We start from the raw sequence: 16,651 nt of genomic DNA on the forward strand, positions 1-16,651 counted from the left end.
TCGGGAAGCTCAAAACACATCCTCACCACTGACTAGAACGGCTTGACTGTTGTTAGATCACTCATCCAGTACAATTTGTGAAGAGAAATGACAAAAGACTTTCTTTCACAATGGTGGATCCCAGATGCCTAAACCTGGGCCACACTGAATGGGCATAAGTGAGAGTTACACTAGTTGATTTAAGGTAATTGCCTTGGTGCCTGACCACCCCCCAGCAATCTGAGGACAAAGATTGTGTTTTAGTACGCTGAGCGTAATCCTGCCTTAACATAACTGAAGATCTCCTATGATATAAATTCACTACTACTATAGTTGCTTATAAGTAGAGAACACCTAGATCCCCTTACGTAGAAATGCAAATAGCATTAATCTCAACATTTCAGGCCAGTTTTATACATCATAAAGCAGTAGATGGAAAGCCATTTTTCAAGAACACCAAAAGCCATTTTTCCCCTCCAAAACTTTCTAACACTAGCTTTAAAGGGGTTTGTGCGCTTTTTTTACCTTAATTTCAGAATTATTTTATTACAATGTCTCAGAAAGGAAGGAACAAAATCATTCCATTCATTTTCTATTTAACCATGTATGCTCATATAAGATATTAGTATCACCAATACTGATTACTAGTGTTTTAAAAACTACTACATATTTGGAAATACTACCATTAATGTATTTTGATTGCATTCAAATTGCTCTGCCAGAACCTCTCATGCAAAAGATTATCTCACCTATTTATTTTTAGTAACCCAGATTTATTTTTTTATCATGTATCTGACTGGGCATAACCTCAGCACACATTTTGATCATTTATATTTTTTATCATTTAACTACTCACCTTTGTGGTAGCTATACTATTTACAAAGCTGATTTGCTGAAACCCTTTTTCACTTAAAGTGAGGCACACATCCCATCGTTCATTCACAACTTCATGAATAACTTTGAGCGCAACTCCAGTTTCATCCAGCTTGTCTTTTACGTAAAGATCTACGTAACTGCGAAATCCATTTACCTATGAATAATGCAAATAACAATTACTATTCTTTGCATCAAATACTCAGTACACTTAAAATATTTTAAATTGTGCTCTTACAGGTAATTTCTTCCCATTCAACATGACTTTGACTCCTTTGCATGACCCAGCCAAATCATATGCTCTTCTTGTCATGAGGGCCACAATATCCTTATCAAGTTTTTCCATTTTAAATTTAGATAGATCTGGCTGGAATGTAATGCATGTGTAGTCATCACCATCAAAATGCTTAATCTTGGGTTCAGAGGTCTTCATCATATTGTTCATCCAAGTCTTTGAAAACAAAACATTTTAGATGTTAGTTTACAATACATGTTATCCTCCTTCATTTCCATTTTCCAGCTATGCTAGGATTGCAACAGCTACACAACAAAAAGCTCACAGACTTCTTTTAGAAGTTTCCCCTGGTAAAACACTATGCATAAAATTAATTGCTTTACCAAGACCTGCACAAGCTTCAGTGACAGCAGGTTTGTGGTTTCTGTAAATACGCAGGGACGTGATTCTAATGCAAACAGAACCTTCCACAGAACCAACTAAATGAGATACAGGTGAGGTAGCTAAACAGTCCTTATTGCCCATCAGTTTAATGGTTTCCATCTACTACACACTTCTATAGAAGAGAGGCTTATTAGTCCCCATGCAGAGACTCAGTAGTCTCTGAGCACCTTTGTGGCTGTGCAGCGTACCAAAGCATGCTTCTTGACAAACTAACTTGCTCAGATTTTGCTCAGGAGTCCTGGTATTGTTCCCTGTTTAACAACATGTGTGCATTTATAAGAACAAGAAGAACACCTACTCACAGCATATATCAAAGTTCAGTTGTACTAAATTTTCACAATTTCTGAAAATACTGGAAAATGTAGCACTAAAGCATAAAACATGCAATTTTCAAAAAGTACACTCAAACCAAGATTAATTTGCTTTTTGGCAGTCAGCAGAAAATACTACATTTCTGAAGAGATGTGTAAAACCATTGAAATGCATTGGTTATGTAGTGATATGACAACATAACCAGAAATTAATTACTTGTCCAGAAAAAAAGAGAAGGAAGCCACCAACTGGGAAAGACTCCAAAACCAAGGAACTTTGGTATCTAATACTCCACCAAAGTTCTTCAAACTTTTAGGAAGGGAGCCATCTCAAAGCTATATACAGTAGATCAGATTACATTCAATCCTTCCTCTGTGTGCTAACAATGATAACAATGAGCAATGGGTTCAAATGCAGAGGAAGGGGTGTTTGCACAGAAGGCCGGCTAGGCCAATGAAATTCATGACATAAACCCTGAAAAATCTTGTTTCTTAACCCTATACAAAATTGTCTAGATAACTGTTTCTATGTTTGCACAGCTAGTTAGAAAGATTTTTTGGCAAATTATACAACAGCAATTACAAGATTTTTCAATTAAGTATATTTCTTTTCACATGCACATGAATATACTTTAGCTTTACAGAAGAAAACTGGTTTTCATTTTTAGTCACCTAACACTCCCAAGACAAGTATTTACTTAAAAAAAATTCTAATACACAGAAGTACCAATTTTACTGACTGAACTAACCTAGCCTGCAAACTCTACATATCCATTTGAAAGTTAAATGATTCATTTAATGAAATATTCATGAAATGTAGAAAACATGTTAAATTTTAAATTTATAATTACAGCAAAGGAAAAAAGTTGAAATCCTTGCTATACCTGCTTAAAGCTGTGTTTGTATTCCTTGCACGCAGTTTCCACTGTAAACTTTGTACTAAATATGTTACAAAGTTTTGCACCATAGCCATTGCGCCCACCTGAGAAAACAACATACAGTAAGTTTTTTACAGCAGAACTATATTTATGACATACAGAGAGTATGCCAATAAAATAAAATGTTCCTATAAGACAAAAGTTGGGCCACATGTCAAGAGCCATCAAAGGATGCCAGAGATGGAGTTTCACACTACCTCCAATCTGGTGCAACTGTTTTTGCGTCGAAATGAGCAGTTTGCTCCTTCCCTCAAGGCTACAATACTTCCTTTGCTCCCTTTATGCTGAACCACCAGTTGCTTGCTGAAAGGCAACTGACCTCAACACCCTGATCCAGCTGAAAACTAGATCACGATCATTCAAATCACTCTGCAACCACACATCATAATATCAGGAAAGTGTATGGGCTAGGAAGAAAACAACTCACTTTCATTCACAATCTAAATAAGGGTTACTTTACATTTAGGATAATGCCGTATTCTGATTTATTAAATTTATTTTTTCTCTTCAATTCAAGAGCATAGATGTTTAAATGCTTGCATACATTATAATCAAAATACAAAAATATGTTGTTTGTAATGTCAGTAGTCATTGTTTAGTAAAAGATGTAAACATAAAGGTTCTCTGTAAACATTGGTATGAAAACAGAACAAGTAGTATTTTTTTAAGTCATTTTACTCTAACAAAGAGCTATAGTAATGGTGACTAAGTAATCACCTGTTATGAAACAGAATAGAAAAAGTAACAAGAGAAAACATACTGAAAAGCAAACAATGGCTTAATTTAATAAAACAAAGCATGTTAAATAGCCTTGCCTGTAACTTTCTTCTCATCATCATCATAGTTGCTGGATGTTAGCAGCTGCCCAAAGATTAAAGCAGGTACGTATACTTTTTCTACTTTGTGTTCCACAACTGGTATACCCTTTCCATTATTCCATATGCTGATAATGTTTGATTCTCTGTAAAACAGTGAAGACATTAAGCCATTTAATCTTGAAAACAGACTCCTGCATACATTTTACCTGTTTAAACAACTACATAAAATACAATAAAGGACCATATTCTTACTAAGTTTATTGACAGCTCTCTGAATTTTACTTACAACAAACCACTTCTTTGTGCCTATTAGATTTCTTAGAAGAGCATAATCGCCCATACATGACAGTATTTCATATAATAAAAATAATCCCCCAAAATCTGTTTGAAGAGCTTTCATCATCAACATGACCTGCAACTGAATCCTGAAGTTTAGTGACAGAATTATACTTGTTAGAGACATAGCTTTTTAAGGTTTCATTGAAGTCCACCCAGACACAGTCAAGTAATCATCTGTTATTTCCCAGTTTATGATAAACACTGTAACTTATTTCATCCATCAACATCTGGAATCATTAATACTTACAGCTCTTGCGTAGCATTTTCATTTTGGAGTATTAGAGAGTTCAAAATAACAGATCAGGCAGATTTACACCAACCATTTCCCTCCCACTTCATGATAAAAGCAATTTGGTCTACAGAAGCTGATAGTGCACTGAAAACTTGCAGAAACATGACTTCTCAGCATATTTATCCTAAACATTAGGTGTAAAAATTGGGTGTCTAAAATATTTATTATTCAATTAAATGTTACTGAAAAGTTACTAACAAAGAAACCCAATCAACCTCTATTTAGCTACAGTACTTCTCATTAGGAAATATCTCTAAGTATCCAATTTATAAAAACAGTGGTAAAGACATATCTGCAATCTGCAGTTTCAGTGTGATATAGCTGACTAATCAGACATAACCTTATCCTAATGCTAAAGGAGTTAACATAGAAGTTCAAGAGGTGCAAATTATGTTACAAAACCTCAAGGTTGGTATTTACGATTTATAAGTAATCTGGCTGGTTATAGTTATGTACTGCCAAGCTTTCAGAATCAAACATTATGAGTGGTTTAGGAAAGCAAATCATTTTAAGTTCAGAATGGTAATACTTACTATTAACCACTTTTAATTCACCTTTTCATCTTAAAATATGAAGCTAATGGAAATAACTAGAAAAAAAATATTTTAAACATCCGATTTCATTTAGTAAAATAATTTGTACAAATCTGAACTCAACAGTACTGGCAGGGAAGGTAAATGAAAACATGTTTTTACTTACGGATCAATGGATATTTTAATACAAGTCATATTCTTGTCCCTCTGCTTATTGTCAGCAGCATTTACTATGAAATAAAGTAGCACAAATTAACACTTTGTAGGAACAATAATTAATTACTTGATCTGTAAAACTGATTGTATACATATTCCATCTCAAGTAACAATGGATCAGGTATTTCTTTATCTGATATATTTGTATATTCTGTGTCTTATTACTGAAGTCTATAAATATGTCTAAGTATCTGCAAGAAGATATTTTCAACCTTATAATTACCAACTATTTCTAGCAGTTAGACTATCTTAGAAATAAATATAGAGTGTATTTTGTGAGCCCGTTCTCATCATTGTTCTTAACATACTGAACACTTTATTCTTCTCTAGATGTACTTGTTTGGATATTACACATATTACATCACGTATGTTAAAACCTCTAGAAAATTATATACATCACCAGATCAGTTTACACAACCTTTTGCCATTGAAACCCAATCCTGAAAACATCACATCCATTAAAGAGTGTTTTGACTGCAGCAAAAGTTATCTCTAAAGAGCCTGTAAGACTTATAACTAACAGTTGTAAATTAGTTCCTCAACAGTTTACACGGTTTAGGACCAAAAGAAGGATAACTGGAAATTAACATTTGATCATGATTTAATGAAACTGCACACCAATGTGTATTAGCTACAAACAACAGAAATCAGAAATGTGACTGTGGCCATTAACCACGAAAACACATTACAATCATTTTCAGCATTTGCCTCATCACCCATGAAAGAGATCAAAATAAAATCCCAAAACACCAAAGGACAGTATCTTCACAGATTGTAAGGATGTCAGTATAAGATCAGCTATTTCAAGGTGCTTTTGCTATAATCCTAAGTGCATTTTCATTCAAAATTACACATAGCTACAATATCTAATTTTTGTAGTGTTATTAACACTGATCCCTAGCTCTCAAACCACACTCTATGGAGCACTTTTCAGTGCTACATACAGAAGCAATAAGCCATACAATACTATGATAATGATCTTCCTTTTGAATGGGACAAGGTGGAAGTGGACTCCCTCCTGTGAAAAGACCATCAATTTCATCTATGAGGCAGCACTCAAAAGAGAAGTGATGAAAGATTTGCATTCCTATGTTACTCAAATTAAGTAATGAGTAAAAAATAAAAATAAAAAATTGTTCTCTTCCACCTGTCAAAGATATATTACCTCTAAGACAGAAATGCTGTAAAGAGTTTTAGAGGTGTGGAGAAGTTCTAAATCCAATGAAGGTCATGACAAAATTTCCACTGACCTCAGTAGATCATAATTTAGTTTACAATGTAATCCCATCAATGCTTACAGCATAACTTCATAAAAACATTAGCCCAAGATTTCATGTCAATTAACACAAAATATCAGTTCAGCAGACAGCACACTATTCAGATGTTGCACATCTCTAACGCTGGTTAGTCTTTAATGTGTGCCTGTCACCAAGAGACTATCATAAACTAGAAGTCACAGTGACTCAGGGACTTATGACAGAATTTTCTAAAAATCATTTGTTTGTGCCTCAGTCACCATGCTTTTAAATAGCAGTATGATACTTATTTATTTTAAAACTGTTTGAAGTCTAGAAATCATCCCTGTAAGAAATACCATCACCACCACTATCATTCTGTACAGAAGGAGGTAGTTTTAATGATTCATAGAATGATGACCTAACACTTAGACAACTTCCAGTTTTCTTCTTTCAGAAGAATAATCCTTTTTCAAATGTTAAACTGTGGCCTTTATCAACTTTGCAGATTAAACACCTTGTAACAATACTGATTAGAAAGAATTATCTAGTTTGGACATTCAGTAACAAATATTTACACTTTCTTACAAGTTCAACTGAAAACTTCCCTCTGTAAACTGTTCTATAGTGCTGGAATACATCAAAATTTGTATGCATTGCAGTTTAGTGGGACTCTAAGTCTGTGATTTAAACTTCAATACAAATTAATGTGCTTTGAAAATACTCAGAAAAGCATGTATTCCATAATGCTAAAACAATATTATTGTAAGAATTCTTACCAAGGATTTCATCAAAGATCTTGTACAATCCAGGAACAAAGGTAACTTCTCTGCAATTCATTCCTACGTCTTCATCATAAACCCACATTAACTATATGTGAACAAAAATAAGATAAAAATTATTTACTGTCTTGGTAAACAACTCTATGATTCTCTAAGATGTATTTACTTCAAGAACTTTACTGTTCCGATCTGATTGCTGCTGTCATATGAGACAAAAACAGAAGCAGAAGTTTGGCAAAAAATACAGCTGTACCCACAAAGACTTCCATTACGAAAATCCATTTTTTTCTGCTTCGTGAGGAATTACAAGTGTAGACAGTGAAGTTTGAAGCAATTTGCAGGCACTTTTGGACCTAGAGCAAATGCCACTTATAAATATGCATATTTGTGTGCATATAGGCATGTTTGTAAACACACACATACACGCACAACTGCCTCTTTACATAGAAGTGTGTGTTTATGTTCTGACTAAATTTCAACATTTTCTGAGCATGTTTTTTCAGGTGAACCAAACACTGCTTTAACATCTCTCCTGACCCCTTCCTACACATGCTTTCATAAATATGACCACAATTTTTAGCATGATAATTCAGAATACTCAGAGAAGTAAAGATGCACCTATTTATTAACCAGAATAGTAATTTTCCTCAATAAAAAACCAAAAACTATTAAAATGGTAAATTTAGTGACATTTACCTGAGTTAACGGTTCAACTGACCCAATGTAGGTATCTGGACGGAGGAGGATGTGCTCAAGCTGAGTCTTCTTCTGATAAACTCTCTCAACAGACATCTTCTTTGAAGTGTCATTTTTATTAATGTTTTCCGAGTCTTCCTTTTTTGAAGCATTGATCTGATTATCAAATAATGTCTAAAAAAAAAAGACACCAAAAAACCTCATTCATTCAATCTGTCACTCCTGAGATATAAACAATGTGACAGATTTAAATTACAATCAAAACTTGTCACATAATTTAAATGTTAAATTTTCAGATTAAGATCAAGCTAAACTCTCAACAGAAAAAAATTCAACAGATTATATGACACTTTCTTAACAAATTGTAACGTATTCAAAATTCACATATTTACTAAGCATGATAAACCAAAATACGGAAACAACAGCATATCACAAAAGACACAAACTTCCTCAGGTTAAGTATTTATAAAATCCACTTTCTGTTTAAGCATTTAAATCCAAACCACTGAATACTGTTCTGAATAATAATAGTAAAACTACTCTTTTACATTTTCGTTTGGACCATTCAGTGAGACTTAAGAAACACTGTAATGCCTCTCCTATGGTTTCTCAATTGTTGAAATACATTCTCTATTTAACTGAAGTAATCAAACCCGATATAATCCCAGTTTAGAATACATTAAGATGAAATAAGCCAAGGACTATATAAAAAGAGAATCACATAGGCTACTAACGAAATTTAAACAGAATTCAAGCCTAATGTGGCTGGAGATGATGAAAAATGCCTCAGTTGGAAGAACAAGCAGCATTCAGAAAACTAATCCACTTTGGGGGGAGTATAGAGGGTTTTGGTGCATCTTTCAGCAAACTTTTCTTGATAAATGCCTCCTTCCCATTTAACTAAAACTACACAAAAGGAAAAGTTAAAATTTCTCAAAGCAACCAAATACAGAAGAGGTCCATTCTGAGACAGTAAGAGCATATCTACCAAGATACTGGGTATGACATTTACAGTATGCATTCTTAGCTGAAATTAGAATTATTGTTAAAATATCAAATAAACATAAAAGTCACCTGATTAGTAGACATATCAAAAAAATTCTCTCACCACCTGCTTAATACCTGAAATAGCCTCCTTCTCTTACAAGGGACTTACCAACTTTGAATCAGGTGTTACGTGACCAGTAAAAAACATCAACAGACAAATAATGAGGACAAAGCCCACTTGCCACTATTTTACTTCATTTAGCTGTTAGCAGTAAATCTCTATATGAAGTAAAACCAGACTAAACTCCAACTCTAGATTAATCAGTCACCATGTATATTTCTCAGCCAGAAGAAAGTATCATCCCTTCTCTCTCAATCTAGCCTTTGTTGCAGCCTTGAATAACACTAAAAGCAAAGGGTAAGAAAGCATGTGAGTACATAGGAACAAGGAGCAAAGGACTCACCCAAACAACTTCAGCACATTCAAAAAGGCCAAACATCAACCTATAGCATACAATTAACAAGGACAATTGCCCATGTATTACTTCAATATGTCTTCTCCAGCTTTTACTATTTAAGCTTTGATGTTTTTCTCCGCACCTCACACTCCCCCCCCAGAAACAGGCACAGGAATAAAGCTTTTCATTCTATTCAGGACAAGGTAAATTATCTTTCTCTTCCAGATTTAGAGATCACACTTTTTTATTTTATTTATGGAAATGCTACAAAACATGTACTTTGAGAACCTCTGAGACAAGCAGACTGTGTGCACCAGTGCTGACAACAGCCAGTTGTTCAGCCCTGAATAAACCCAAACAGGCCACATGAGAATCAAATATTCTCTACTGCCCAGTCCTGTAACTGACAGCATCCAGAATAAGAGGAGGAAAGAACCAGGGGACCCCACAATCCTGCACCAAGATTACACACAGCAGAGTTGGAACCACAACATTAACTGTCATGACTTTTCTTCTGGAGCACATCATATCTCCCGCCAAATGGGGAAGCTGCAAAATCACATGCATGCGTGATTAAAGTGTATTGGTATCCAAGTTAATTTAGTCTCTCACACAGCCATTTGGCCTCAAACTATGACAACCTCACCACCATCACCCTAAAAGGATTAGCTATGGATCAGCTAAACAACCAGAAAAGAAACAGGACTTTGCAAATAGATATATTAAACTGATATACGGAAGAGAAGGAATGAGAATTGTTACTAAAGCATCACTGCCAATAGTTGCAATGTAAATTTTGTTTCGTTGAAGTAGTTCTGTGAATGACATCCAGGCTTCCAATGAGTTCCACTGTATGTGTATATGAATAATATTGTTTTAATGTATCTTTCTGACCTTACTGGCTTTACTTAACGATCATCTTTGACATCATACCTCATAGGAGTCACCCTTAGCTCACAGGTTCCACAGCTCTGTTAGCACTGTTTTACTATGTTCATTCATTCTAAAGGGACCAGTGATTAGCAGGAAAAGAAAATCATACATCTGAGATAAAGTAAAAGTAAGTGGTGAAAGAGAGGAAAAGAAATGCAATTCATATAGAAAGCAAAAGAATTACAGCTGTAAAGACCACCAGAATCTTGTCCAAATTGAATTGTTCTATTTGCTCCCAGTTTGTGGGATTCAGGAATTTTTTACAGTCAGCAAAGTACATGTTGGGCAGTTATCAGATGCCAGTTTTTCAGCTGACATGTACATCAGTATCATATTCAGCTCTTCAAAATGCTTCTACTTGTATAGTACCTGAGGACTAGGGTCTAGCCAGCATCGCAACTCAGTAACATGTTAGCACAGACTAAGAACTCAAATCATTGTCTAATAAGTCTAGGCTACAGTTTTCCTATCTCCAGTAGCTCTACTTGTCCCACAACACATTGCCAAGAGTCAGTAGATTAGAAAAAGTCCATTTTATTGTGACTGAAGGTGTACCTCTAGATTGCGAAAAATTACTTCAGAATAGAATTATCATTAAGGGATTCCTACAAGCCATTGCCTTTAATACAACACTAGGAAATGCACTTCTGTTTTCCAGTGAAGAAGCTTATACTTTCCAACTTATCAGTAAGAAATGTATAGAGAATCAAAACGGTATCTTCTGTTGAGATGCTACTGCCAGATTATTGTCACGTTGACAGAGAACAGAGGTCACACGTAGTCAAACTTTGCTACCCAAAAAGAGCTAGTCCTGCAGAAGGGTCACTTCTTGGAAAAGTCTAAGTTTGCTTTAACCCAGCAGTAGTAAGGATCTTCTGTTATTCTACTCACTGTGATAGCTATGTCTATTATCTTTTACAATATACTAATTGGAACACAATAATGTATGATTTAAGAGCAAGAGGAAAAAAAACACTCAAAGGATCAGCATAACATTTTTTCTTCCTGGTCAGTGATTATTACCAAGAAAAAAAAAGTAGTCTTAAAAGAATTTTAATTCTATAGTTTTTACTAAGACATGACAAATAACTTTTCAGTATGCTCTACTTAAATGTTTATGTTTCATCGTCATAGAGCAGGACAGATATTTTTGTACAATACTCCAAGTATAATATATCTTTTGCATGCAAAAAATACTCATGTTATTTAACTTAACACACTATTGACACACAAGCATAAAAACAAAAGCCAGAAAGTATTCAACTACACAAACTAATGTTATTATGCAGGCATGCAAGCATCAGAAGTCCACAGAACTGCAGTTTCCCAGACCCAGCCTTTTGGGTTGTGCTGTACTCTGAAACAGAAGACCAACTCTGAATCCCTGTATCTCCATCTTGAATGGACATTTTAGAGTTCAAGTGATGTTTAGAACTCATTTTAAAAAAAAAAAATCTTCATTACCAAATCCATGACTTAGATCTATAGATATAAACATCCTCCATGGTCTTACAATTATGTTTTCCTTGATAAAAAAAAAAAAAATTACAGGTGCTTTTATCTGCTAAGTTTCTACCAATTAAAATGTGAGTAAATACAGCGGAAAAGCCCCCTACCTCCTTTTCTTTTTTTTTTTTTTTTTTTAAACTGAGCAAGCACTAAACTACAGTGTTGTTAAACCGACAATCTCTTCTGTATATTTTGGAATCATCTCAAGAATGCCTTTTGTATTCTGTCCTGTATAAAAGATCTTCATATTGTTAGAGCTCCAGTAACACTTCACAAAACAGCACCAGCTTTGTGTCATGAGAAAACCCCTAAAGAGAATTAACCAAGTGTCACAAAGGGCCTAAGTCTTCTGCTTCACAGTAAGTATGGTTGGGTTTTTTGTTTGTTTGTTAACAGGTTACCTAATTTTCAGGGTCTGCTTTGCAATCTTAATGTTGGCATTTTAACTTTTTTTTTTTTTGACAGTGCTTGACTTCCCCAACATTCCTGTGTCTATCACTACACTCCCTGATAAAGGGCCCCTCTCCATTTTTTCTGCAGGCCCTCTTTAAGTACTGGAAGGCTGCTACAAGGTCTCCCCGGAGCCTTTTCTTCTCCAGGCTGAACAACCCCAACTCTCTCAGCCTGTCCTCATAGGGGAGGTGCTCCAGCCCCCAGTCATCTTCATGGCCTCCTCTGGGCCCACTTGAGCAGGTCCATGTCTTTCTTCTGTTGGGGGCCCCAGAACTGGACACAGCACTGCAGGTGGAGTGTCACCAGAGCAGAGTAGAGGGGGAGAATCCCCTCCCTCGACCTGCTGGCCACACTTCTCTTGATGCAGCCCAGGACACAGCTGGCTTTCTGGGCTGTGAGCACACATTGCTGGCTCATAGTCACTTCCATCGAGCAATACCCCAAGTCCTTCTCCACAGGGCTGCTCTCTATCCCCTCATCGCCCAGCCTGTACTTGTGCTTGGGATTGCCCCAACCCATGTGCAGGACCTTGCACTTGGCCTTGTTGAACCCCATAAGGTTCACACAGTCCCAGCTCTTAAGCCTGTCCAGGTTCCTCTGGATGGAACCCCTTTAACAGACAAAAGTTTGGCAACTAGATTTTTACTGTCTACCTTCAACCTAATAACTCCTGTATTTGTTTTTGGCACCTTCTTTCTCCACATTTTGCATTTTAAAAAAAATTTCTTACAGTCTCATCCATTGAAATTTCTGTATATAACAGAGCATGCATGACATCCATATTAACTCTGAGATTTTTATTGCCTTTTTTTGATGAAAACTGGGTCATGTCATCTTCCTTTGCATTTTGAAATCATGTTGAGTCACCATGCTGAGTTTGGTTACTTATGCTGCAAACAGCTGTACTTAATACAGCTAAATCTTAACACACATTTGATCTGGACAGTTTGGCAGCCCCAGAGAAAAGCTGTTCCTATCTAAACAGATACAATAAAACGTAAAGCTACAATAAAGTAGGTTTTACCATCAGTTTCAATGTTGCCATTACTGGAATATATATCTTTGGTCTGACTCGTTAAAGTTGAAGCTTTACTTTTATTTAAGTAGCTGAATTTCACACCGTCACAAGAAGCTAAAAATCTTGAAAAATGTTAATGTCTCTCCCTCTTAAACAGACTTAATCTTGTATTGGCCAGTGCCATCTTCTCCTCCACACTGTAAAAACATCTCCAAACAACAACAAAATACAATGAAACAAAGAAACCAAAATCCTTCAGTCTGACCATTCTTTCTTCCCCATACAAGGTAGCAAAAAAGGGCTAATTGGCAGACAGGCATAACTGAACAGAGAAGAGACATTAGTATGTGAACAAGAAGTTACCTTCACTTTGGCTTTGTCTTTTCTGCCTTAACCTACTACATGAAATGATTGTTCTCCTGAAAGGCAGGTGCAGCCCTGGGACATAAGAATTTAGAAAAGCACATGCTATGTGTCCTACTTTCCCTCAAATAAAGTATAGGATAAGCAGATTTAGTGAGACAAGACAGTAAATTTTGAGTGTAATTAAGCTGTAAAACCTAGGGAGGTTAATTAAGTAATGAAATCCAGGGATGTGGTAGATTTTCTTCCACTTACAGTTCAAAACAAAACTACGTCTTCTGAGGTAGATATGCTATACCTCAACAAAAGTTATAGGTGAAATATAATTACTATTACTATAGATATTAATTACTATTAATATAGTATCAATATCTATATTAATAATTACTATAAATATAGATAAGATGCACTTGACTGTACTGTGGTGTTATATATTGGATCATTTTTGCCTTGGAAAAATAGACGATGAATACATTGTTTCCTAAACATTTTGCAATTTTCCCAAAGAAAACTGGCTGAGAATACCTCCCACCATGAAAACAAAACTGGAGGGAGTTTCAAAATAAACTGCTCTCCTGCTGTGTTTAACAAATGGGTTGGCTCTCCTGCCAAGATGAAAACACACAAAAGTAACAGTTCCATGTTACCACAGCAAATTTCCATAGACCACTGCATACAATTAGTGGCATGAACTAAATCTATCATATCCTCCACAAAGCTGATCATAGGAAGGAGTTCCCAATAAACTCACCCAGAGCTAGCCTCACTCCAGCGAGACTAACAAGTTTGTTAATTTCAAATTCCTAAATGTTTTATCTTCTGGTTTGGACAATTTGCTCTGGACTCTGAAAGCATTACATAGAGTTTTGTTATGATGATTCAGTCATAGATTTTCTTGAGGACAGTCAAATTTCTCTGTTATAGAAAAACACAGCAGTTAATTTATGCCAAAAGGGAAACATTCCTGCTTTCTTCCCTCCTCCCATTTCTCTGCTCCATATAGTGAAATCAAACCGACCTCACAATAAGCCAGTTCAAGAAGCAAACAGGGCCTTCCCTTATTTTTCATCAACTAGAAGCAATGAGTTGTCCACTGGCTCATTTTTCTGAACAAGCTTGCTAGAGAATCAGACAAGTAGTGGTGCAAAAAGAGCAGAAACATACAGCTAGGGGGATAAGGTTAACTGCTGAAAAGTGTGAGGTTTTTTTATCAATAGATTGTTTAGCTGCACCATGAAATGACATTCTTAGAATTACATCTTCCTATTAAATAGCTAAAAGCATCATCATTCTTATTTTAGGATTACTGATGCACAACATAGCAGCACATTACATTTAAATGAAAATTTAGCAATTTGCTTTCTCCACAAGACTTTTGAAAAGTGAATACCACTTTTGTGCAAATATATATGCTCACTATAAATACTTATGACAAAAAATTATGTATATTGTTTTAAATATGAATTCACTTACACTTATATTGTTACTACAGCAACAGTTCTGCCTTATTTGGATAGAATCAGGTTTGGATACAATCAGCAGTACATTCAGATCCTGATCTTTACTATTTTCTTTAAAAGCAAGTGTCTAACATCTGCCCATGCATGACGACAATTTAACTGAATTTTACTTATAAATTTTTAAGGGTCTGAAATTTTTTCGTTGTCTATCCACTGACAAGTTCTATTCCAGTACTAAATGTTGATACTATCTACCCAGTATAAAAAAGCACATCTATGGATTTTAAAAATCTATCTTTCCAGCTAAAATTCAGAAACAAGAAAAAAAAACACAGAAAAGGAATTTATTCATGTGAAAGTTTAAGACAATTTAAGACAGTTTTCCTATAGATTCTTAGAACAGTGATTCATCGAATCACTGAATGAAGTGGTTTCATCACTGAATGCCCCAAATCTGTTTGGGCCATCCCATCATCAGCCAACTCATACATAAACCCTCCACTAGCCAAGAAGTCCAAAAGTTAGAGGTACTGACATTCATGCTGCAAGAGAATACATAGAGAGAGCAAATCCAACAGGCTAGTTTTTCAATTCATGCTAACTGGCATAGTAACACTGATCAGGATTCAAGCTGCAATACACTGGAAGAAATGACTGAATCCACACATGAAGATTTTATTCTACACAACACCCAAAGCACCATCTTTTCTAGTCAGATTACTAGTCACATTACATTAGTGATAGAGGAGAGCCCAAACATCACTTAAAGGTTACTTATCCAACTACAATCTTCAACAGAAGCAACTCTCTACTGTATCACAGAACCAAAGTTTTGATTTCTCATGAATGTAACAGCTATCAGTATATTAGGACTGGTATATCTTTGTGTTACTTGCATGTCTACCATGCTCTGAAATAATAAAACACCTTGACTGTCATCATTGAGGTTTTTGTATTTCTAACATATACAGTGCATAGTAAGCATTAAAAGTCTGCTTTCTAGAATCTTCAACAGAAAAGCAACATACTTAACACAAGGTACCATGTAAATGTAAATGGAAATAAATAAGAGCTAAATAAATAAATAAAAACTGTCCCAAACATCAAACAAACTCTAAAAGTTTATGAATAATGATCACATTGCTTCCTCTCAAATATCCCAGGTTGCTCCACAATAACATATACATCCGCTTTTTATTATTAGAACTGCCTATGCTAACACAGCTACATTTTCTGGTATTCTCTGTTTTCAAAATCTATTCTTTTCTGCCACATTAAAGTAAATATGAATCCAGTGCTCTTTAAAAAAAAGTAGCTTGAGGTTTAATTGTTCAACTCCTACTATGCAACATCTACTGCTCCTATGGAGATTCTACAAATCTTGAAGTGTTTTACAAGTCTCAAATATACTACATATTCTAGTCTCAATCCTGTGGTAAACTCCATGAGAAAGGAGCAAAGGTTTGGTGTTCCAGACATTTACAGCAATTCAGAAGGAGGAAACCAAAGGCAGCAACAAGTCAAAAAAGCCTGAACACTGTTCCAAAACTCCCCCTTCCTCAGTCACTCATCCTCCCACAAGAACATTCCTACAGAAGTTATTACGAAAAGCTTTTCAGGATTGCTCACTGAAAATGCTGACAATCTTGAAGATCATCAAAACTCTACCCTTTAATTTGCAATTTAAGAATTGCATCTTGGCAGACAGAATAATTCAACCTCTCCATAAAAGGTAGCATATAAAAGACTCATAAAATAGTTTCAAATACCTTTTGAGTT

The 16,651-nt window shown here is 35.3% G+C and overlaps 1 protein-coding gene across 2 annotated transcripts in view; it reads right to left on the reverse strand.

The window, feature by feature from the left end:
* Positions 1-16,651, reverse strand: part of TOP2B (DNA topoisomerase II beta) — a 65,246-nt gene that overhangs the window by 39,813 nt on the left and 8,782 nt on the right. For both annotated transcript variants that reach the window (XM_074900545.1, XM_074900544.1), the window contains exons 2-8: positions 7,692-7,865; positions 6,993-7,083; positions 4,929-4,992; positions 3,596-3,741; positions 2,727-2,824; positions 1,091-1,303; positions 836-1,009 (exon numbers count right to left, since the gene is read on the reverse strand). In XM_074900545.1, coding sequence (XP_074756646.1) covers positions 836-1,009; positions 1,091-1,303; positions 2,727-2,824; positions 3,596-3,741; positions 4,929-4,992; positions 6,993-7,083; positions 7,692-7,865 — 960 coding nt within the window. The remainder of the gene's footprint in view (positions 1-835; positions 1,010-1,090; positions 1,304-2,726; positions 2,825-3,595; positions 3,742-4,928; positions 4,993-6,992; positions 7,084-7,691; positions 7,866-16,651) is intronic.

The sequence above is a fragment of the Athene noctua genome, chromosome 2 (assembly GCF_965140245.1).
Source record: "Athene noctua chromosome 2, bAthNoc1.hap1.1, whole genome shotgun sequence".
Taxonomy (NCBI): domain Eukaryota; kingdom Metazoa; phylum Chordata; class Aves; order Strigiformes; family Strigidae; genus Athene; species Athene noctua.